At 44.3% G+C, this 24,280-nt stretch overlaps 2 protein-coding genes across 9 annotated transcripts in view; both read right to left on the bottom strand.

Moving 5' to 3' along the window:
- The window catches only part of kiaa1549la (KIAA1549-like a), a 258,910-nt gene extending 254,337 nt beyond the window's left edge, over positions 1 to 4,573 (bottom strand). For both annotated transcript variants that reach the window (XM_073049878.1, XM_073049879.1), the window contains exon 1: positions 3,918 to 4,573. In XM_073049878.1, the coding sequence (XP_072905979.1) occupies positions 3,918 to 4,089 (172 nt within the window). In that variant the 5' untranslated portion in view covers positions 4,090 to 4,573. The remainder of the gene's footprint in view (positions 1 to 3,917) is intronic.
- Positions 4,574 to 19,755: 15,182 nt separating this feature from the next.
- The window catches only part of hipk3a (homeodomain interacting protein kinase 3a), a 238,865-nt gene continuing 234,340 nt past the window's right edge, over positions 19,756 to 24,280 (bottom strand). For all 7 annotated transcript variants that reach the window (XM_073049871.1, XM_073049872.1, XM_073049870.1 and 4 more), the window contains one exon: positions 19,756 to 23,979. In XM_073049871.1, the coding sequence (XP_072905972.1) occupies positions 23,512 to 23,979 (468 nt within the window). In that variant the 3' untranslated portion in view covers positions 19,756 to 23,511. The remainder of the gene's footprint in view (positions 23,980 to 24,280) is intronic.

Here is a 24,280-nt window from a genome sequence, read left to right as displayed (position 1 = left end):
TGTTCGATGGATCACAATTGTTCATCAGTGATACAAATATGCTCGATAACAAACCCTACACTGCTTGTCTGTGCTCATGCCAGAATGGTTGAGAGAATCTCTGCATTCAAATTGGATCTCCGACCAGCAAGCGGCAATTAAACAGATCCTGGCTGCATCTGGAAGGTTACGCCAGTGTAACGTTTGGCGAGATCAAGAAGACAGCCACAGCCTGTGATAATTATCTGTCTTCTCACACTTAAAAACAAGCACAGACTGTTTCACAGTGAACACAGTCCCTTGAGCTCTTGTTGTCCAAAATCCCCCACCTCCTACCTTCATATTGTCCTGCACAAGTCCAGGTTTGCACAGGTGCAATAAAAAAACTTACTTGTAGTAGAATCACAGGCTCAGAGCCTCAGATACAAAGCATTCACAAAAAGAATAACAAACATAAATTATAGGCATTTTTACAATAATGAACACCAAAAAAATCTATTTTAGTGTACAGTGGTCATAGTTTCACCAAACTGTAGTGATTAGGGTTGTGCCAGTTGGTTCATGAACTGAATGTTTGAAGGGAAATAGCTGTTCTTGAACTTGCTGGTGTGGGACTTCAGGCTTCTGTTATCAATCTATCTGTAACTGGGGCAGCCGAGTCTTCCCCAGCAGCCAACAGTCACACTGGCTGGCAACCTGGGCTAAAGTGTCAGTATCTAGTAATGAGAATCAGAATCAGATTTGGAATCAGGGTTAATATCACTGGCATGCTGTGGAATATGGTGTTTTACAACAAAAGTACATTGCACTACATAATAATAAAAACTGTAAACTACAATAAGTATATACAAACATATATAAATTAAATAAGTAATACAAAAATCTGTTCATTGTCTATTTCAAAATGTGGCAGCAGAGGAGAAGAGGTTGTTCCTAAAACATTGAGTATGTACCTTTATGCTCCTGTACCTCCTCCCCGATGGTAGCAGTGAGAAGACACCATGTCCCGGGGTCCATAATGATGGATGCCACCTTTCTGAGGTATTGCCTTTTGAAGGTGTCCTCAGTGCTGGGGAGATTAGTGTCCATGATGAAGCTGGCTGAGTTTGCAATGTTCTGTAGTTATTGCCAGTCATGTGCACTGACCCCTCCATACTATATAGTGATGCAACCAGTTAGAATGCTCTCCCCGGTATGTAAATTTTTGGAATATTGGTTCATGGGATATGGATATCACTATGCCATTATTTATTGCCCATCCCTACTCATTTGTTCATCATGTGCTATGTCGTATGACGTTGGTGGTCATGATCTTTCTATGACCGTGATTGCTCTTGGTAAGTTTTTCTACAGAAGTGGTTTGCCACTGCCTTCTTCTGGGCAGTGTCTTTACAAGATGGGTGACCCCAGTCATTATCAATACTCTTCAGAGATTGTCTGCCTGGCATCAGTGGTCACATAACCAGGACTTGTGATATGCACCAGCTGCTCATACGACCATCATACCATCATCTCCCATGACTTCACATGTCCCTGATATGGTCACTCTTTATTCTTCTCCACTGATGCTGCCTGACCTGCCAAGTTCCTCTGCCATTTTGTGTGTGTTGCTTTGGATTTCCAGCATCTGCAGAGTCTCTTGTGTATGTGATTTGCTTTTCCCACAAATGTCAGGCATTCCAAAACTAGGAAGGATTGTTCAGCTAAAAGTCAAGCTGCTGGATGAACTCAGCACTTCATCTGGACTACAGATACGATAAGTGTGGAGGTATGGGGAGTTAAGCTCAGAGGGAGGGGCAGGAGCAGGCAGAAAGCGTGGGCCTTCCAGTCTTGTTTGTGAATCACGGGGAGGGGATCTCCACTCCCCCCCACTTATACTGCCTGACCGGCTGAGTTCACAAGTTAAAGGGATGAGTTTTATTTGTCATATGTACCGGTACATCAAAACTGGGTGGTGGGATGGAGGTATGTCTCTACCAATGTTCCTTCTAATTTGTAATGACCAGCTTGCGCAAACATTTTGTGCTGTGCGGTTTTTTGCCCAGTGACAACATGTGTGCTCTGAATAATTTCTTCAATTAAAACTGTATAAATAAACCAAATCAGACAAATCATTGCAAACTTCACGTTGCCAACGCCGTCCACAACAGAAACCAGAAAAGGAAATGTGATCGTGTACAAATCGTGAAATATACTTAATATGGTAGAGCGTGACAAACTTTTGTGTGTAGTTTAAATTCCTTTGTACGCTAGTAGCAAAAGATGTGTGCATGCACACACGCACTCACCTTAGAGAGAACATTGGTCTCTACCAAACGAGGAGTAGGACACTCCTTCCCTCCGCTAGTCTGCAAGTCACTCTCGTGCAAGGTGTAGTACTTGCTTACCCCTCCTGATCAGGGTCACGTGAAACCATGGGAGCAGGTGGTGGATGGTCAAATGAGCAGCTGGTGCATATCACAGGTCCTGGTTATGCGACCACTGACACCAAGCAGACAATCTCTGAAGAGTATTGATAATGGCTGGGGTCACCCGTCTTGTAAAGACACTGTCCAGAAGAAGGTAATGGCAAAACACTTCTGTAGAAAAATTTGTCAGGAACATTCATGGAAAGACGATGATCGTCCATGTCATACAACACGGCAGGTAAAGAACAAACATCAAAACATTGAAATGCATTGCTTTGTGTCAATAACCAACACAGTCCAAGGATTGTGCTGGGGGCAGCTTGCAAATTCACTACATATCAGGTGCCAACATAGCATGCCCACAATTCACTCACCCTTACTGACTCGTACGTCTTTGGAACGTGGGTGGAAATCAGAGCACCCAAGAGGTCCTGGGGAGAATGCACGAACTCCTTACAGATAGCAGTGGGAATTGACCCCTTCGCGATCAATGGCGCTGTAAAGCATTACACTAACCACTACGCTACTGCGTCATCCAGCTACTAGTCTTTTTTTGCTGGAGGAACTCAGGAGGTGAAGCAGCGTCTGTGGAGGGAAGGGAAATGTGGACATTTTGGGTTGAAATCCATCAGAGTGGAGACTGGAGATAGCCAAGGGGGGAGGGGGAAGAGGGGTTCGGCAGGTGACTGGTAGACTGAGGAAAGGCAAGGGATGAGGGAGGGTGGGTTGGACTTTTACTTGGTAAGAGGTTATGAAACCAAGTTGAAAATGGGTGGGGGTTAAGTTTTATGGTCAAGCCATGACATAACCAGATGGCAGAATGGATTTGAGGCTCTAATTCTCCTCATCATGTTTACCAACCGACTTGCGTTGTGAATGGAAATTGGCTTAGAATCGTCAGATGTAGGCAAAAAGCTTGTCTTGAGTACCGCTCATCCATATCAATTCATTACAACAGTGCATTAAGGTAGTCATTGTGCCAGTCGATTCACAGTGATTTGAGGACGTGGAAAGACCTTCTCTGCTACACACACACACACACACACACACACACACACACACACACACACACACACACACACACACACACACACACACACACACACACACACACACACACACACACACACACACACACACACACACACACACACACACACTACTCCGTCTCAAGCCATTGCAACAAATAGGTAAATCTTTAAGCAAAGCGAATAATCGGATTGAGGATTTGCAACGTTTTCTGGGAGAAGGAGCTGTCCCTGTCTGCACCCCGCCACCCTTCCTCTCTCTCACACACACACACACACACACACACAGACACCGGCGATGTTCCAGCAATGAAGTGAAGCAAGGTTGATCAGGGAGGGACGTATCCTTGAGAATGTGTCCAGTGATCGCGCAGAGGCTGAGGTCAAACTGAGACCAAATACCACGCGGATTGCACTATCTAATGCATTTCCCGTTAGCCTGGTTTAGTCAGCCGCTCCCCACACTCTAGCACGACCCCCCGAGTTTGTCCTCTCCCCTTACCGTTCCAAGAAGAGACGGGCTGGAGCAGCAGCAGCGCGCAGAGCCAGAGGCACCTGGCCGCGGTCACCTGCAGCCCGCTCCCGGCGCTGGGAACACAGTCTCCGGCGCAGCTCGGCGACATCGCGGGCGGCAGCGAGCCCAGAGCGAGGGGAGCCCATGCAAGTGGCGGCATCCAGAGCGCTGTCCGAGCCGCCAGCCTGTCTCATCCCTCCCGGCTACTCCAGGAGAGGGGTGCGTGCGGCTGGGGCTTTGTACTCCGGGAGAGAAAAACCGGGCGTCTTCGGAGATGCTGGAGGCGCCGCTCCGTGGCTGGACATTGTCAAGGAGACGAGAGGAAGGCAGCCCACGTACGTCGCTGCCTCTCTGTCTCTCCCCTCATTCCCCCCTCTGAGAGGGAGTCGGAGGAGAGGGGTGGTGGGAGAAGAGAAAAGCGATCACGTCTCTTGCCAGTCCAGCCTTTGCAGTTGGAGGGGGTGGTTCGCATCTCCGCCGTAGCAAACACGACCTCTGGTGGAACCAGTCCCAACACCCAGCCCTCGCTAAACCGGTCTTGGGAGATTTACAACCACGAGTAATTCATTCACATTGGCGACAGTTGCATCAATGACCTGTCTGATTTTTCTGCCCATCTTTCCAAACACTATTAGCCACTTTGGCATCATCTTGTTCTGGAATGCTTGATACACTCAGTGGCCCTTCGTTCTATTAGGCACACCTGTACACATGCTCGTTAGCGCAAATATCACATCAGCCAATCACGTGGCGGCAACTCTTGTGCATAAAAGCATGCAGACATGGTCAAGAGGTTCAGTAATACCTTGTGCTCTGTACTCAAATCAATAGCTAAGGAATCAATTCCCAGATTGTTGGGACGTGATAAAAGGACAGTTGTTTCCAGTAAAAGAGCCATGAAGGAGTGGTGTTAAAGCCCCTAAAGTTCAAGCTCAAGCATTGAGACTATGCTGAGGTGCTGTTAAATCATCTCCAATTTCAGCATTACTGGTAGGAGTGGGTGAGGTACCTTTACAGATATGCAGATTCCAGTTAGCGACGGGTTTATTGGGTTAACATAAGAGAACATAAAGTTAGTCATCCAATTTTGGGAACATAGAGTGCTGGGAACACTGTATTCATAAGATCTTCAGATCTTATGGTGGATGGGTACTGAATGGGCACAAAACCTGGGGTTGTCTAATGTGAAATATTGGTATTACTTCTATCACGTCTCCCTGATTTTCCCCTTCGCCTGGAGTTGATTTAAGCCTTCAAGAATAGATCAAGATGAAGGCTGACTGTATTTCAGAGACACCGGAAGTTCAGCAGTATATGCAGGGCAGATATAATGGATTCTTACATACCTACAAAAATGGTTCAATAGATCCAGGGGCAGGTCGTTCAGGAGTTTCTGTTCATGTTCCAAAGTTTCAGCTGACTATGAAGAAAAGATGATCAGACAAAGTATCAGTATTCACATCTGAGATGGTTGCTATCACTTTAGCCTTGGAACGGGTCAGAGAAGTGTAAGTCCATAAGATATAGGAGCAGAATTAGGCCATTTGGCCCATCGAGTCTGTTCTGCCATTTCATCATTGCTGATTCAATTTTCCTCTCAGCCCGATCTCCTGCCTTCTCCTCATATCCCTTCATGCCCTGACCAATCAAGAATCTATCAGCCTCTGCATTAAACATACAGAAAGACTTAGCCTCGACATCAGCCTGTGCCAGAGAATTCCACAGATTCATCACTCTCTGGCTGAAGAAATTCCTCCTCATCTCCATTCTAAAAGGACACCCCTCTATTATGGGGCTGCGTCCTTTGGTTTTAGATTCTCCCACCACAGAAAACATCCTCTCCACATCCACTCCGTCAAGGCCTTCACTATTTGATAGCTTTCAATGAGGTCACCCTCATTCATCTGAATTATAGTGAATACACACCCAGAGCCATCAAACACTATTTTATGATAAGCCATTCAATTTTGGAATCATTTTTGTCCACCTCTTTTGAACCCGCTTTAGTTTCAGCACATCTGTTCTAAGATAAGAGGCCCAAACCTGCTCACAATACTCTGTGAGGCTTCAGCAGTGTTTTTTTATAAAGTTTCAGCATTACATCCTTGTTTTTATATTCTAGTCCTCTTGTAATGAATGCCAACATTGCATTTGCCTTCCTCCCCACAGGCTTAACCTGCAAATTAACCTTTATGAAACCCTGCACAAGGACTCTCAAGTCCCTTTGCAATTCAATTTTTTTGAATTTTTTCTCATTTTAGAAAATAGTCCACATGGTAGGCTAATTCAGAAAGACAGAAGGCATGGGATCCAGGGAAGTTTGGCCAGGTGGATTCAGGATTGGCTTGCCTGCAGAAAGCAGAGGGTCGTGGTGGAGGGAGTACATTTGGATTGGAGGGTTGTGACCAGTGGTGTCCCACAAGGATCGGTTCTGGGACCTCTACTTTTCGTGATTTTTATTAACGACCTGGATGTGGGGGTAAAAGGGTGGGTTGGCAACTTTGCCAACGACACAAAGGTTGGTGGTGTTGTGGATAGTGTAGAGGATTGTCGAAGATTGCAGAGAGACATTGATAGGATGCAGAAGTGGGCTGAACAGTGGCAGATGGAGTTCAACCCGGAGAAGTGTGAGGTGGTACACTTTGGAAGGACAAACTTCAAGGCACAGTACAAAGTAAATGGCAGGATACTTGGGAGTGTGAAGGAGCAGAGGGATCTGGGGGTACATGTCCACAGATCCCTGAAAGTTGCCTCACAGGTAGATAGGGTAGTTAAGAAAGCTTATGGGGTGTTAGCTTTCATAAGTCGAGGGATAGAGTTTAAGAGTCGTGAGGTAATGATGAAGCTCTATAAAACTCTGGTTAGGCCACACTTGGAGTACTGTGTCCAGTTCTGGTCACCTCACTATAGGAAGGATGTGGAAGCATTGGAAAGGGTACAAAGGAGATTTACCAGGATGCTGCCTGGTTTAGAGAGTATGCATTATGATCAGAGATTAAGGGAGCTAGGGCTTTACTCTCTGGAGAGAAGGAGGATGAGAGGAGACATGATAGAGGTATTCAAGATATTAAGAGCAATAGATAGAGTGGACAGCCAGCGCCTCTTCCCCAGGGCACCGCTGCTCAATACAAGAGGACATGGCTTTAAGATAAGGGGTGGGAAGTTCAAGGATGATATTAGAGGAAGGTTTTTTACTCAGAGAGTGGTTGGTGAGTGGAATGCACTGCCTGAGTCAGATACACGTGTGAAATTTAAGACTACTAGACAGGTATATGGAGGAATTTAAGGTGGGGGGGGGGGGTTAAATGGGTGGCAGGGTTTAAGGGTCGGCACAACATTCTGAGCCGAAGGACCTGTAATGTGCTGTACTATTCTATGTTCTATGTTCTTTCTTTTCTTCTACCAAAGTGCATGAACATACTTGTCCGACACTGTATTCCATCTGCAATTTCTTTCCCCATTCTTCTGTCTAAGTCCTTCTGTAGCTTCTCTACTTCCTCAAAATTACCTGCTGTCCACTTATCTTCATATCATCTGAAAATTTTGCATCAAAGCCATCAATTCCATCATCAAAATCATTGACATATAATGTAAAACGAATCATTCCTAACACAGGCCCCTGTGGAACACCACTAGTCACCAGTAGCCAGCCAGCCAGTAAAGGCTTCCTTTATTCCCACTCTTTGCCTCCTGGCAATCAGCCAGTGCATTATCTGTGCTAGAATCTTTCCAGTAATACCATGGGCTCATAGCTTGTTAAGCAGCCTTATGTCTAGTACCTCATCAAAGGCCTTCTGAAAATCAAAGTACACATCAACCGATTCTCCTTTGTCTATCCTGCTTATTATTTCTTTTAAAAAATTCCAACAGATTTGTAAAGCAGGATTTTCACTTGAGGAAACTAAACTGACTACAGCCTATTTTATCATGTGCCTCCAATATAACTCGGAGTCCTGCCATGTGCAGAAGTTCGTTGATAGTGGGGTGTGTCAGGAATGGACAGGAGGAGGAGTATGGGAAACTGATACAGGACTTTGTGATATGGTGCAACTCAAACTACCTGCGTCTCAATATCACCAAGACCAAGGAGATGGTGGTGGACTTTAGGAGATCTAGGCCTCATATGGAGCCAGTGATCATTAATGGAGAATGTGTGGAGCAGGTTAAGACCTACAAGTATCTGGGAGTACAGTTAGACGAGAAGCTAGACTGGACTGCCAACACAGATGCCTTGTGCAGGAAGGCACAGAGTCGACTGTACTTCCTTAGAAGGTTGACGTCATTCAATGTCTGTAGTGAGATGCTGAAGATGTTCTATAGGTCAGTTGTGGAGAGCGCCCTCTTCTTTGTGGTGGCGTGTTGGGGAGGAAGCATTAAGAAGAGGGACGCCTCACGTCTTAATAAGCTGGTAAGGAAGGCGGGCTCTGTCGTGGGCAAAGGACTGGAGAGTTTAACATCGGTAGCTGAGCGAAGGGCGCTGAGTAGGCTACGGTCAATTATGGATAACTCTGAACATCCTCTACATAGCACCATCCAGAGACAGAGAAGCAGTTTCAGCGACAGGTTACTATCGATGCAATGCTCCTCAGACAGGATGAAGAGGTCAATACTCCCCAATGCCATTAGGCTTTACAATTCTACCGCCAGGACTTAAGAACTTTTTAAAAGCTATTATTAATGCTTTTTGAGATAGTGATTTAGATGCATATCATATTTTTTACTAAGTTAAGTATTGTATGTAATTAGTTTTGCTACAACAAGTGTATGGGACATTGGAAAAAAGTTGAATTTCCCCATGGGGATGAATAAAGTATCTATCTATCTAAGTACCTTGAGACCTCATCCTTAATAATAGACTCAAACATCTTTCTAACTACTGAGGTCAGACAAACTGGCCTATAGTATCCTTTCTTCTGCCTCTTTCCTTCTTGAAGAGTGAAATGGCATTTGTAATTTTCCAGTCTTCTGGAGCCATTCTAGAATCTAGTGATTCTTGAAAGATCCTTACTAATGACTCCATGATCTCTTCAGCTACCACTTTCAGAACTCTGGGGTGTACACCATCTAATCCAGGTGACTTATCTACCTTGGCGCATTGGCGCATGGCTGGCTACTCGCTCCACACTCTCCTCATAATTTCTCTATATCCCTCATAATTTTGTACACGTATTAAATCTCCACTCATTCTCCTACTCCCCAGGGAATCGAGTTCAAGTTTATTATCATCTGACTGTACACACAGTATATAGAACCAAACAAAAGAATTTTCCTCTGGACCACAGTTCACCCACAAAACCTATATCAAACACAGCACATAAACCAATATATTTCCATAATAAATTAATGAAATATAATTCAAAATGAATGTAGTGTGCAGCATGGGTAAACAGTAACCAGCTTCTTGTCCTAGTGATGAGACCTCAGTGGTGGCAGGGTATTCATTAGTCTCACAGCCTGGGGGAAGAGGCTGTTACCCAGTCTGGCAGTCCGAGTCCTGATGCTCCTTTCTGACAGTACTGGGTCAAAGAGATTGTGGGATGGGTGGTAGGGATCCTCAACAATGCTTTGTGCTCTTCATCTGCAATGCTCCTGGTAAATGACACAAATAGTGGGGAGGGGAGACCCTGGTGATCCTCTCGGCATCTTTTTACTGTTTTCCCTAGGGTCTTGCTGTCCGATGCCTTGCGGATTCCACACCACACAATGATGCAGCCAGACAGGACACTCTTGATGGTGTTCCTGTAGAAAGCTGTTAAAATGGGGACAGGGAGCCTTGCATGTTTCAGTCTCTTCAGAGTGTAGATGATGCTGTGCCTTCTTGACTAGTGAGGAGGTGTTGTGGGATCAGGGTAGATCATGCATTATGTGCACATCAAAGAACTTTGTACTCTTCACTCTCTCCATGGCAGAGTCATTGATGTGCAATGGAGAGAGGTTGACTGTGCCTTCCTGAGTCCACAATCATCTCTTATCCACATTCAGACTCAGGTTATTGTTCTCACACCATCTGACAAGCTTCTCTGCTTCCTCTATTATGACAACTCACTATTGTTGCTGATGTTGTATCATCAGTGAACTTAACGATACAGATTGAGCTGAAACTGGCTGTGCAGTCCAGAGTCAGCAGCGTGAACAGCAGCTGATTGAGCACACAATCCTAGAGGGGGCAGCAGTGCTCTGCACGATGGAGCTTGAGATGTTGCTGCCAACTCAGATTGACTGGGGTGTTTCCGTCAAGAAGTCCAAGATACAGTCAGGGAGGGGTGGTGAGTACCAACGGGGACAGTTTACTCACCAGCATCTGAAGGGTGATCATGGTAACCAACTTCCTGGCATATGAGGCATCGTTTGAACATGCATCTTGAGGCAAGTCCTAACCTATTCCACTTTTCCCTTTAACTCAGATCCTCAATACTTGGCAACATCCTTGTAAATTTTCTCTGACCTCTTTCAATCTTATTGATATCTTTCTGACAGATATCCTGTAGGTAGGTGACCAGAACTGCACACAATTCTCCAAATTTGGCCTCATCAATGTGTCACACAACTTCAACACAATCTCCCATCTCCTGTACTCTGACTTATGAAAACCAATGTGCCAAACACTCCCTTTACAACCCTATCTACCTGTGACATCACTTCCAAGGAACTGTGGGGCTGTAATCCCAGATTCCTCTGTTCTACTGGGTTATCCTTGATCATAAATCACTGAATGTTTGCATACTATGAATTAGAATTCAATTGGAATATTGGTCGTTATTGCAACTGCTCTGGAATGTTGTGTACAGGGCTGGTCTCAATCCAAGGAAGGAAACGTGGCAAAAATTCTCGAGATTGATTCCTGAGACATTGATAAATGGCTTATTATTGTCATGTATGGTGCACAGTAGTGTAGCAATTAATACAATGCTTTACAGCTCTAGTGACTACTGACTGGAGCTCAATTGCTGCCAGTGTCTCTAAGGAGTTTGTTCTTTGAGGCCGCTGGGATTCCTCCCACATTCCAAATGCATATGGGTCAGGGTTAAGGCATACTACGTTAGCTCCAGAAGTGTGGCGACATTTGCAGTCTGCCCCAGCACATCCTTGACACAAGTGATATATTTCACTGAATGGTCCGACGTATATGAGTCCACAAGACATAGGAGCAGAATTAGGCCATTCAGCCCATCCAGTCTGCTCTGCCATTTGATCATGGCTTACGCTGCTTGATTTGCTGCTTTCCGCCAGCATTTTGTGTGTGTTGCTCCAGATTTCCCGCATCTGTTTAGGAGTTTGATGGGTTCTTGATTAATGAGGGCATCAAAGTACAATAGTACATACATAGTATAATAGCCTTTGTATATTACTATTGCATATTATTGCACATTGGTACACTATTTTTGCATATATTATTATTCTGTATTTATTATTAGTTAAGCACACTGCTAAGTGTGTTTTTAAATGTTGCTCCTGTAACGAAAGAATTTTCCACTCAGGATCAGTAAAGTATTATTATATTCCCTCTCAATCCCATTCTTCCATTCTCCCCATAAACTTTGGCGCCCTGATCAATCAAGAGCCTATCAGCCCCCTAAAAATGACAGATTCTGTGGATGTTGGAAATCCACAGCAACCACACAAAATGTTGGCGGCAATCGACAGGTCAGGCAGCATCTATGGAGAGGAGTAAACAATTTCAGGCTGAGACTGTTCATCAGAATCAACCTCCAACTTAAATATACCCCAATGTGACAAATATTTACATAGAACAGAGAATAGTACAGCACAGGAACAGGCCCTTCAGCCCAGAATGTTGTGTTGAATCAATTAAATTAGTAATTAAATGGCCAACTAAACTAATCTCTTCTGCCTACACCATGTCCATATCTTTCCATTTTCCTCACATTCATGTGCCTATATAAACCTTTTTTTAAAGTCTCTAATATTTCTGTCTCTACCACCACCTCAGGCAGTGCATTCCAGTCACCCACCACTCTGAGAAAATAAACTTGCTCCTCACATCTTTAAAATTCCCCCCTCTCACCTTAAATACATGCCCTCTGGTATTAGACATTTCAACCCCTAGGTAAAGATACAGTCTGTCGACTCTATCTGTGCCTCTCATAATCTTATTAACTTCTATCAGGATTCTCCTCAGCCTCTGCTGCTCCAGAAAAAACAACCCAAGTTTGTGCAACTTCTCATTCTAACACATCTCCACTTCTGTGACAAATAGTGATAACTTAATCCAAAAGACAAGACTGATTGGAGGAGTGGGTTATTAAGTGTTTAAATCGACTCAGTACCTCCTGGACTGCAGAGGATGATTTATACAGTATGTTGCCAAACAGATGCAGAGGACATTGGTCATTGACACAACCCTGAAATACCTAAATGTTGCAGAATATCCCCTCCAGTGTCTGGCTCAGTACTGGAATGAGAATCACAGTCAGAATCAGAAGCAGGTTTAATATCACTGGCATATGTTGTTTTTCATCAGCAGTTCATTGCAATACATAATAATAAAAACTATAAATTACCATAGGGAATATATATATATATATATATCTAAAATAAATACGGTAAGTAGTGCAAAGAGACAGCAAATAAAAGTGAGGTAAGAGTATACGGGTTCATTGTCCATTCAGAAATTCAGCGGTGGGGAAGAAACTGTTCCTAAAATGTTGAGTGTGTATCTTCATGCTCTTGTACCTCATTCCTGATGGTAGAAGTGAGAAGAGAGCATGCCCTGAGTGATGGGGTCTTTAATGACGGATGTCACCTTTTTGAGGCATTGCATTTTAAAGATGTCTTTGATGCTGGGGAGGCCAGTGCCCATGGTGGAGCTGACTGAATTTACACCTTTCTTCAGCTTTTTCCAATCCCGTGCAGGGGTTCCCCCATACCAGAACAGAGATGATTAGTAAGGCTGAAGACTTTGGGCCTGTATTCGCTGGAGTTTAGCCGAATGGCAATGCATCTGTGTCATAAACAGTGGTAGGCACTTTCTCTCACCATGCTAGTAATGGGCACCTGTTCCGACCAACAGGCTGCCCAGTGAGCAACAAAATAAGTGGGGCGTGTTGTCGCAGGGCAACACTGTGAGCAGTTTTGTGCTATGGAAGGATGTGCTAGCATTGGAGAGGGTCCAGAGGTGGCTCATGAATACGACCCTGGGAATGTAAGGGTTAACGTATGAGAAACATTTAAGACCATAAAGGCCATTCAGCCCATTGAGTCTGCTCCGCCATTCCATCATGCTGATCTCAGATCCCACTCAACCCCGTACACCTGTCTTCTCGCCATATCCTTAGATGCCCTTTGACACACGGACTTGGCCTCCACCACAGTCTGTGGCAAAGCATTCCACAGACTCACTACTGCCCGACTATAAAATTCTTCCCACTGTTAAAAGGCTGCCATTCAATTTTGAAGCTGTGCCCTCTAGTTCTGGAAGCTCTGGGCCTTCATTCATTGGAGTTTAGAAAGATGGAATGGGGGGAGTGTCTCATTGCAACTTATAAATATTTAAAGCCTAGATAGAGTGGATGTGGAGAGGATGTTTCCAATAGCGGAGGAGTCCAGTATGTCCTCACTACTCAAGAACCAATCAGCCTCTGCTTTAAATATACCCAATGACTTGGCCTCCATTGCCATCTGTGGTAATAAATCCCTCAGATTCACCACTCGGGTGAAAGAAAGTCCCCCTTATCTCCGTTCTAAAGGGACGTCCCTCTCTTCTGAGGCTGTGCCTTCTGGTCCTAGACTCCCCTGCTACAGGAAACGTCCTCTCCACATCCACTCTATTTAGGTCTTTACTATTTGGTCAGTGTTCAGTAAGTTGAAAGGGAAAATACAGCAGCTATGTTCAAATAAAGCAGACTTGATGTATGGGGATATTTGCTCCTGTCGTTTGGAACATTTATTTGAGCCTCATATTGGGATTCAGATCCATGGTCTTGAATCATCACTGTTGGGTCATATAAAACAACCTACTGGAGGAATTCAGGAGGTCAAGCAGAACCTGTGGAGTCAATCTATGATTGACCTTCCAGTTTGAGACCCTGCATCGGGATTGCGAATATGGAGGGGGAATAACTGAACAAAGAGGAGGGGTGAGGCAGGGATTGGCAGGTGATAGGTGGAATCAGGCAATGTGGGGTTGATGGGAAGGCAGTGCCAGGTGGGGAGGGGACTGCAGATGACCTGAAATAGTAAAATTCTATGTTCATGCCATTGTGTTGTAGATAATCCAGGATGAAGGATTTGTTTTATAGGTCACCTGTACATTGAAATATAAAGTGAACTATATCATGTTGCATTGACAACCTACACAGCCCAAGGATGTGCTGGGGACAGCCAACACAGCATGTCCACAACTTACTAACTCTAACCCGTACAACTTTGGAATGTGTGAGGAAACTGGATTATCCAGAGGAAACCCACTCAATCACGGGAAAAAAGAACAAACTCCTTACAGACAGCGGCAGGAATTGAAACTTGATCTTACAGTTGGCGTTGCAATAGTGCAACGCCAACAGCTTTGTTACCCCACTTGCCCAGATACAAGTTGTTATTGCTCTAGTCTGCATTTGGTAATAGAAAACGGGAGAGGAGATTCACCAGGATGGAGTGTTTCAAACATGAGGAGAGACTGGGTCTGTTCTACTTGGAGCTGAAGAGACTGGGGGGCATCTGATGCAGGAGTTTGGGATAACTTATCTGACCTGCAGAGGAATTTGCAGTGGGAGGGGAAAGATCCAGAAGATCTCCCATCCCTTCTCACTTGGGTCCCTTCAAGTTCAGGTTCTGCTTCAAGTTTATTGTCACCTGACTGCACATATATACAACCAAACAAAACAATGTTCCTCCAGACCACGGTCAACCCACAAAACATATCACACACAACACATAAAACAAAATATTACCACAAACAAGTTAATAAAATCTCTGCTATGGATGGTCCCAAGCTGGGCTGCAAAAGGAGGAGGATTGGGCATGGATCTAGTAATCCCAATGTATAAAAGTCTATGCTACAGAAACACCAACAAAAGCTTGAAAGACCTCATCCCTGGGAGAGGAAAAATATATCAAGAAGATGGGCTACATCTAGTAAAAGTTGAATAAATGGCCCAGGACAAGGGACTCTGGCAAGCTGCTGTCGGTGGCCTCTGCCCCAGTAGGGGTGATGGGCTTAAGAAGTTAACAAAATATAATATCACACAGTACAAAATTCAAAATGTATGTAGTGCACAGCACAGGTAAACAGCAAACAGCTCACTGTCCTAGTGACAAAACCTCAATGTTGGCAGGGTACAATGTAGTCTCTCAGCCTGAGGGATTACATCTCTCAGATACCTGACTGATGCATGGACTTTTGACTTTCTTCCAGCAGAATGTCTTCAAGAAGAGGACCTGACCAACTAACCTCTTTGTGTAAAGAAGGAAGAGAATGAAGAGAGAAATGACAGATAGAGATATATAAAAATTATGGGGGATTTAGACAAGATAAATGAAAGGAGGCTTTTTCCACTAGCTGGATGAAACTAGAACTAGAGGTCATTGGTTAAGGGTGAAAGATGAAATATTTGGAGGGAACTTCTTCACTCGGTGATGAGAGTGTGGAGTGAGCTGCCAGCAGAAGTGGTGGATGTGGGGTCGACTGCAACATTTAAGAGGTTTGGATAAGTACTTGGATGGGATGCAGTGGAGGACTATGGTCCAGGTGCAGGTCAATGGGACTATTAATTCAGGGTTAATGATGGATTCTTAGCAGTCAAGAGGAACAAAGGGATCTTGGGGTCCTCGTCCGTAGATCCCTCAAAGTTGCCATGCAAGTTGAGAGGGTGGTTAAGAATGCCCATGGTGTGTTGGCCTTCATTAGTTGGGAGATTGAGTTCAAGAGCTGTGAAGTAGTGTTGCAATTGTATAAAATCCTGATTAGACCACACTTGGAATATTGTGGTCACCTCATTATGGGAAGGATATGGAAGCTTTAGAAGCGGGTGAAGAGGAGATTTACCAGGATGCTGCCTGGATTAGAGATTTATGTCTTATGAGGATATGCTGAGTGAGCAGTTTTTTCTCTTTGGAGTGAAGGAAGAGAGGTGACTTGATAGAGGAGTACAAGATGATCAGAGGATAGACAAAAGACTTTTTCTCAGGGTGGGAATGGCTAATAAGAAGGTGATTGAAGGAAGGAATAGGGGAGATATCAGAGGTAAGTTCTTTAGTGGTATGTGTGTGGAAAGCTCTGCCAGAGATGGTGGTAGAGGCAGATACATTAGGGACACGTAAGAGACTCTTAGGCATATGGATGATAGAAAAATAGAGGGCTATGTGGGAGGGAACAGTTAGGTTGATCTTAGAGTAGGTTAAAGGGTTGGCACAACATTGTGGGCTGAAGGGCCCGTAGTGTGCCATATTGTTCTATGATCTATGTTCAACAGAGCCATTATTGTAGATAAGGCTTGAATTGTGCAGTCTGTCAAGTAAAAATCACGGGATAGTGAACTCACCTGGACCAGATGGTCACGAACAGAGATTAAAGTATAATGCAGCACTGAGGTAATAACTGCACTGCAGGAGACGATTCCTTTTGGATGACACATTAACCACACTGTTTGACGGATGAATGCAAAAGATTCTGTGCTACAAGTTCCAGGTGGAACTAAAGGGTGTGCCTAGGGGACCCTCGATCAACAACACTGAAACAAGTTACTTAATTACTGTTATATTGCCATCTTCTCATCGAGGAGGTGGTGCAGGAGCCTGATGACCCATACTGAATGTTTCAGGAACAGCTTCTTCACCTCCACTATCAGATTTCTGAATGGACAATGAACCCATAGAAATGCCCTCAACTTTTTCTTTTAGCTTTCTTTTTGGACTAATTTTGAATTAATTTTTAAAATATATTTCTTATTGTAATGTATAGGTTTTAATTAATATGTATTGCAAAGTACTGCTACTGCAAAACAACAAATTTCATGATATAAGCCAAGGATACTAAACCTGATTCTGATTCAGACTGTGATTTTTTTTAGGAGTTACAGGCCCTTCTGGCCCAATAAGCCGGCACCCATGTGACCAATTAACCTAACCCATACAGCTTTGGATTGTGGGAGGAAGCCAGAGCACCTGGAGGAAACCCACACGGTCACAGGGAGAACAATGAAACTTCTTACAGGCAGCAGTGAGAGTTGAAGGTTGCTGGCTCTGTGATAGAGTTATGCTAACAGTTATCTTAACTGTTTCTTCCTTGTTTCCCATATTAAAACTATGACTAACTGCAGCAGTAATACATTTATGTTTGTCATCTAATAGAAAATTGCATTTTCACTAATGCAATAGAACAGTACAGAAAGCATTGACTATGAATGTAAAGAACGAAAAGGCATTGGTTTATTCTAGTAAATAAATTTTAATGAATAAGGTTTATTTTGTTTGAAAAATTATTATTTTCGCCATATTTTCATCACCTGCTGCCAAGATTCCAACACTCACCTATTTAATGGCAGATTTACTTAGGAGAGGCAGGGCAAAACCTACATGGTCACAAGTAAGAGCATGCAAACTCCACACACCAACAGTGCTGAAGATCAGGAATAAATCAATCACTGGGGTGGGAGGCAGTGGCTCTGTGACACCAGAAAATACCGATGCTGGAGCAACACAAGAGTTGTTGGAGGAACTCTGAGGGTCAGAAAGCCCTGAACCCACTCAGTTTAGGAAAGGCGTGCACATGCCCCTCTCCACCTCAGTGGTGATGAGATTAAAAAGGCTGAGAGCATTACCGGTCCAATCACAAACAAGAGGAAATCTGTAGATGCTGAAAATCTGCGTTGCCCGTTCTGGTTCAACCACTTTGACGTCACAACCAAGAAAGTCCACCCACGCTTCTACTTCCTAAGGAGGACACTGAAATTTGGCATGCCCCTGTCAACTCTTACCTATTTTTATCGATGCACCACAGAAAGCATTAAGTCCATATACATTAAGGCTTGGCATGCCCATGATCAGAAGAAACTGTAAAAGGCTGTGGACACAGCTCAGCACCTCTCAGGAATCAGCCACCCTCCCATGGACCCTGTCTACTTTTCCTGCTGCCTCAGTAAAGCAGCCAGCCAATCAAAGACCCCACCCACCCTGGATATTCCCTGTTCATCCCTCTCCCATCAGCAGCAGATACAAAACCTGAAAGCATGTATCACCAGGCTCAAGGACAACTTCTAACTCACTGTTATCAGGCTCTTGAATGTTTTTCTAATATAATTATCCTAATAGCTAAGCAGAGACTGTAGAACACAGAACAGTAGAGCAGAGGAACAGACCCTTTGGCCCATGATGAGGGAGGTGATGGGCGGATTCAGCTGGGGGGGGGGGTGATAGGTGGAACCAGGTGTGAGTGGGTGACAGGTAGATCAAGGTGGGAGGGTGATTAGTGGGTCCGGATGAGGTGGCAATGGGTGGATCCAGTGAGGAGGTGATAGTTGGATCCAGGTGAGGGGGAGATAGGTATATCACGTGGGAAGGTGACTGGTGGATCCCAGTGAGCGGGTGATTAGGTGGATCAAGGTGAGGGGAAGTGATATGTGGATCCAGGTTGGATGATGGGTGGATCCAGGTTGGATGATGGGTGGATCCAGGTTGGATGATGATGGGTGGATCCAGGTTGGATGATGATGGATGGATCCAGGTTGGATGATGATGGATGGATCCAGGGTGGATCCAGGTTGGATGATGATGGGTGGATCCAGGTTGGATGATGATGGGTGGATCCAGGTTGGATGATGATGGGTGGATCCAGGTTGGATGATGGGTGGATCCAGGTTGGATGATGATGGGTGGATCCGGTTGGATGATGATGGGTGGATCCAGGTTGGATGATGATGGGTGGATCCAGGTTGGATGATGATGGGTGGATCCAGGTTGGATGATGATGGGTGGATCCAGGTTGGATGATGATGGGTGGATCCAGGTTGGATGATGATGGGTGGATCCAGGTTGGATGATGATGGATGGATCCAGGTTGGATGATGATGGATGGATCCAGGGTGGATCCAGGTTGGATGATGGGTGGATCCAGGTTGGATGATGATGGGTGGATCCGGTTGGATGATGATGGGTGGATCCAGGTTGGATGATGATGGGTGGATCCGGTTGGATGATGATGGGTGGATCCAGGTTGGATGATGATGGGTGGATCCAGGTTGGATGATGATGGGTGGATCCAGGTTGGATGATGATGGGTGGATCCAGGTTGGATGATGATGGGTGGATCCAGGTTGGATGATGATGGGTGGATCCAGGTTGGATGATGATGGGTGGATCCAGGTTGGATGATGATGGGTGGATCCAGGTTGGATGATGATGGGTGGATCCAGGTTGGATGATAATGGGCGGATCCGTATGAGGGTGTGAAAGTGGATCTGGTAAGGGGGGGGGAGGAGAGTGATTGGCAAATCCAGGTGTGGAGATGACAGGCAAGTCCAGGCAAGGGGGAGTGCTGGTAGATCCAGGTGAGGGGGGGATGACAGGCAATTGAGATGTAAGTCAGTGGTGAACTACAATGGCCAGTCTAAGGTTACATATAATCCAGAGACAGTAATGCCAATGGTACATGATGTGTCTGCAGAAGGTTTTGTATAAACACCTGCCTCTCTTCCTTGGTGGTGTTTGTGGAGAGTTTTCCAGATTTGTGGCTGCCTGCTCCTCTGCTCTGAAACTTACAGCGGTAGCTGAAGCAGATGTAGTTCTGAGAAATGTCCGACCAGTGACCAAAGTTTGGCAGATCGGCAGGCTGTTTCCTGTCACGACACATTCATTAATTACCCACCACTCATTTGCTGCAGCAATATATATTTTAATTCAAAGTGAATTTCGACAATAATACACCATAAACTCGTATTTTTTTGACACTCACCAAAAGAGTCACCTGGAAAACCCGCTTTATGTGACGAAGTTATTGAGGCTCGGTCACATTGAAATCACTGAGAACTAGCAAGAAATACTATCGCAAATTGTAAGAGACATACATCCATAAAAAATTCCCAGTCCTCATATTGTAAATATTGCACAGTGCAATTGCTACGTGGCAAATCAGTGTAGCGTTAAAATCAAAAGCAAACAGCCACAAAAAAAATCTACAAATTTCTTTTAACAGTAACACTTCCAACTTATTAATCAAGTGTAAGTTATTTTTGGGGGCGTAAGCTGAACAAGTTTCTATAACTTGCAGTGTTGATTTAACTCTCTTAATCGAATTATGATTGGGTGCTTGTTGGACAGAAAGCAGGCACAGCAGAAAGTGAGGGACAAGTAAAAGATAAAGGAAAAACTAAAGTCTTGGTTACCTCCTCCCTATTGCAACCCCACTCCCCATCCTTCCACTGATAACCCTATCAGCTCAAAGCAATTACAACTAAAACAGCAGAGGCATTCTTTGTCAGAACAAAGAAATCAGAAATACTATAGAGGACATAGCTTTAAGCTGAGAGAGGAACAGTTTAAAGGAGAGGGTGGTGAATCTGTGGAATTCATTGCCACAGAGGGCGGTGGAGGCTAAGTTATAGGGTAAATTTAAAGCAAAGGCTGATGGGTTCTCGATTAGTAACAGCATCAAAGGTTCCAGGGAGAAGGCAGGAGAATGGGGTTGAGAGGGGTAATAAATCAGCCAGGATGGAATGGCAGGATAGACCTAAATCTGCTCCTATGTCTTATGATCTAATGTTCAATCTCATCAAGGCCCTGAACTTGATTAGTAAACTAGACTAAAAATGATTTAAAATCCAATCAGCCTGTAAAATACATTCTGGATTTAAAATGTGGTTTGCCTGTCCGTCCCACTTCGCTTGATCCCTGCATCTCAGTGTCTTATTTAAGAATCACTTAAGGCATCCACCAGTGAAACTATTTCAATGCAATGCTTTGTTGAAGTCTTTAGGCTTTATGGTTGTATCGTTTGACAGAGCTAAGGCCTTTCCAATCTGTGCTAGCTCAATCCTTTTCATCTTGTCAGTATTTAGAGTTCTTTTGTAAGTTTTTTTACAAACGTATGGTGTCTGTTGATAAAAATAGAACTATGCTAGAAAGCACCAAATTTCACAAGAGGTACTATATAAATGTGACTTAACTGTACAACTGCTCTGCGGTTTAAAAGCCTTTTTGCATTTAGGCACATTGTTGTCCATGGCTATGACTAAAGGCTGATATTAAATAAAACACTGCCCTGCTTATTCAAAGGTAAAACCAACTACAGCCCCACCTGTCCAAGAATAGTCATTCCCAAAACTAGCTTATTAAACTCAAACTGGTGCTGTTTTTTAATTATACTTAAGGATCTGCATTTTGAAACACATATTAATGTCAATATAGTTTTGCAGAAATCAGGTATGCGATCTCCACTAGATTGCTAAAGGATTCTGTAGATTGCAATAGTGAACTGTTAGTAAAAAAACAATTCATTAAAAAAAAGTTAAGTCAATTCTGCAAGCTACAGTAATTCCGATTCACTAACACAATGCCGATATGAAAACGTAAAATCAAGTTACATCAATACATCCATTTATATGCAGTAATGAACTCAGATTTACAGAGGTTAAAATACTGATGCCAAAACACACACCCAAAATGAAAAGGAAGAGCAATTAAAGTTTCATCATTTACAATACAGTAGTTACAAAGACACTCCAAACATTAACGCCAAATTAATTAAAACCCATTTCTACTTAATGTAATTAGACTTACAGAAATGAGAAGGCTAAGGAAATTAATGTTCATCTAGTTCACAGCTATTTGAAGTGGCAATCATTATAATAGCAGCTTATTTATGATACATTCAAGATAAAAGATACAATTTATAACTTGCCTCAGGAGCTAAAACATAGCCTCAAACTTTTTTTGAAATCATCTTTTTTAGTAAAAAAAAGTTTTTTTTTAAATTTTGTAAATTCTCTCTCCTTCTGCCACGCACTTTTAGTTTTGAGTTTTTTTTCATTTTGAGGTCTATGCAGAGTAGCAAACTTCGCTAAGGAAATGGGGATGAGAGGAGAAAGGTCTTTGGTGCTTGTGCAAAGCAACTTCATTGCTCGGGAGAGGCTTGCGCTCCTCCCGGCGCCACACCTCAACCGCAGAGCGCGCCGTTTTCTTTATCTTCCCTGACGGAATGTATAAAAAATAAGCGAGTGGACACACAAGAACGAGCTTCGGAGATCAAACTCACCACGTCTCCCCAACCCCCAGAGCGAGGAAGGGTGAAGGAAGAGGGTAAATTTGTCACATGCATAAATGATAACATTGCATACTATAAACCTGCACCTCATCAAGCTTCAGTACGAATTATTATATTACTACTTATATCAAATACTGCACGTACAGCCCAAGCTAAGGAGAAACCACCTCATGAGATAGATTTAAATGAATTGCATTCTTCTCAGTTATCTAATTAAAGCCGTGCCATCAGAAATTTAATAATTTCACTATGTTCCATTAACTGCAAACTTCTTTAGAAAAAAAAAGTCACTCACTCTCTCACACACACAAAAGCACACTATTTGGATTGTACAGTATTGCAGATTATTTTTTTCTCTGACAGTATAAACACTGCTTATTATACGAGTTTAATCTTAAGTCAAAACCAGTGATCAAATCGCCTCAGCCAATTTCTTATGCTCTTTCTTGCTCTATGCTTGTTATTTTTAAACCATTCAGAGAGGAGAAAAAAAGAGGATTGGCCCACGGCAAGTGAGGTACAATATAAAACAATTTCCACTTCTCAAAGAGATTAAGCATACGACACACCAAACCCCAAATTCTAATACGTTAATAACTCTTCCCCAACCCTTCCCTCTTTAATTCATTCCAATCACTGGATTAGATAAGATTTTTTAAGTGCTACAGTCCATTACATAGTAGTAACATTAACAACCTCAGAATATTTAAGGCACTACGTGTGTGGAAACCATCATCAATGAATGACGTTGAAGAGCAAAAAAATCCCCAACGTTAGGCAATGCTTGCCCATGCGAAATGCATGCAAGGTGCACAGGGTCACCCCACCCCGTTTCAGATTAATGATTCAACACTGAATAAACATCAAAGACACAGTGGGGAGAGGGGAGGGGGGTTCGAGACAACCACCATGATATTAGCGTGTACACCACATGGCAGACATAATGTGTGCCGGCTGTGTTAGAAGCATGACTTCACGTGTGTGTGCGCGTTTATGTGGGTTTCTCGTGTCTTGCACCAAAGGCAACGCATACGGAAGAGAGCACTTTCTTTTTCTCTCTCCCTCTCCTGCCCCACACTCTGTGGCTGCTTTGCAGATCCTCGGAGCCCGGGTGACGGCGAACAGTTACGTCATCGACTGTGCAAACAGACACGTCAGAAGTGGATTTGATTCAGAGCCTGGCCTTTCATGTTTATGAACCACTGTTTCCGCCATGATTAAAAACAACACAAAGAAGTTGACTTTCTTGTGCCATGACTTGGAATTTTTTTTCTCTCTTTTAATTGGTAATGTGTTCCTTCCGTTCCAGAAGCTTTACATGACTGGACCAGAGATCGTTTTTTTTCTTTCTGCTTTGTTCTGTAATCTTCAGATATAAGGGTACTGGCTGAGTTTCGTCGGGCTGAGCGGAAACCCGGCGTAGACAGGGGAGGCGGCAACGTAGGAGTGAGGGTGGAACAGGGGTTTATAGTGGTTCTGGTGGACGGCCGGTGAGGGCAGTCGGCGGGATACCAGGCCCAGGGGTACCTGGTGCAGCAGACCGCCAGGGTGAGAGAGGCTGTATGCCGCTGGCTGCATCACGGCCCTTGAGGCACCGGGCGAGGCCAGGATGTGTGCCATGGGAGCGGCGGTGCCCAGCGGCCCCGATGGAGGAAAGGACAGGAGGGCAGGTTGCCCCCCGCCGAGGTGGGCAGCCGCTGACAGGTGCCCGTGGGCAGCGGAGTGGTTGGGACTCCCGTGGGCCAGGGAGAAGGGGTGTGTGCCAGCGAAGGCCTGCTGCCTGCGGGGTCCATAGCTGCCACTCCATTCCTGAGGCATCGATCTGTGGTGATGAACCTGGGGAGACAGGGATGGCCGTGATCAGTAATTCTACAGATGCTGGAAATCCGCAATAACACACACAGAATGCTGGGGGAGCTCAGCAGGTCAGGCAGCATCTGTGGAGAGCAATTAAGAGTCGGCGTTTTCACCCTTCCTGATGAAGGGTCTCAGCTCAAGACATCAACTCTTTATTCCTTTTCATAGATGTTGCCTGACCTGCTGAGCTCCTCTAGTGAGCGCTGTGCGTTACAGTGACTGGCAGAGCCTCCCACCCAGACACCAGCTCCCATTGGCATCTCCCTGTCCAGTCATAGCA

Source organism: Hemitrygon akajei, chromosome 6, assembly GCF_048418815.1.
Source record: "Hemitrygon akajei chromosome 6, sHemAka1.3, whole genome shotgun sequence".
NCBI lineage: Eukaryota > Metazoa > Chordata > Chondrichthyes > Myliobatiformes > Dasyatidae > Hemitrygon > Hemitrygon akajei.
The sequence above is the reverse complement of the archived record's forward strand: the minus strand, read 5'-3'. Positions and strand labels throughout refer to the sequence as shown.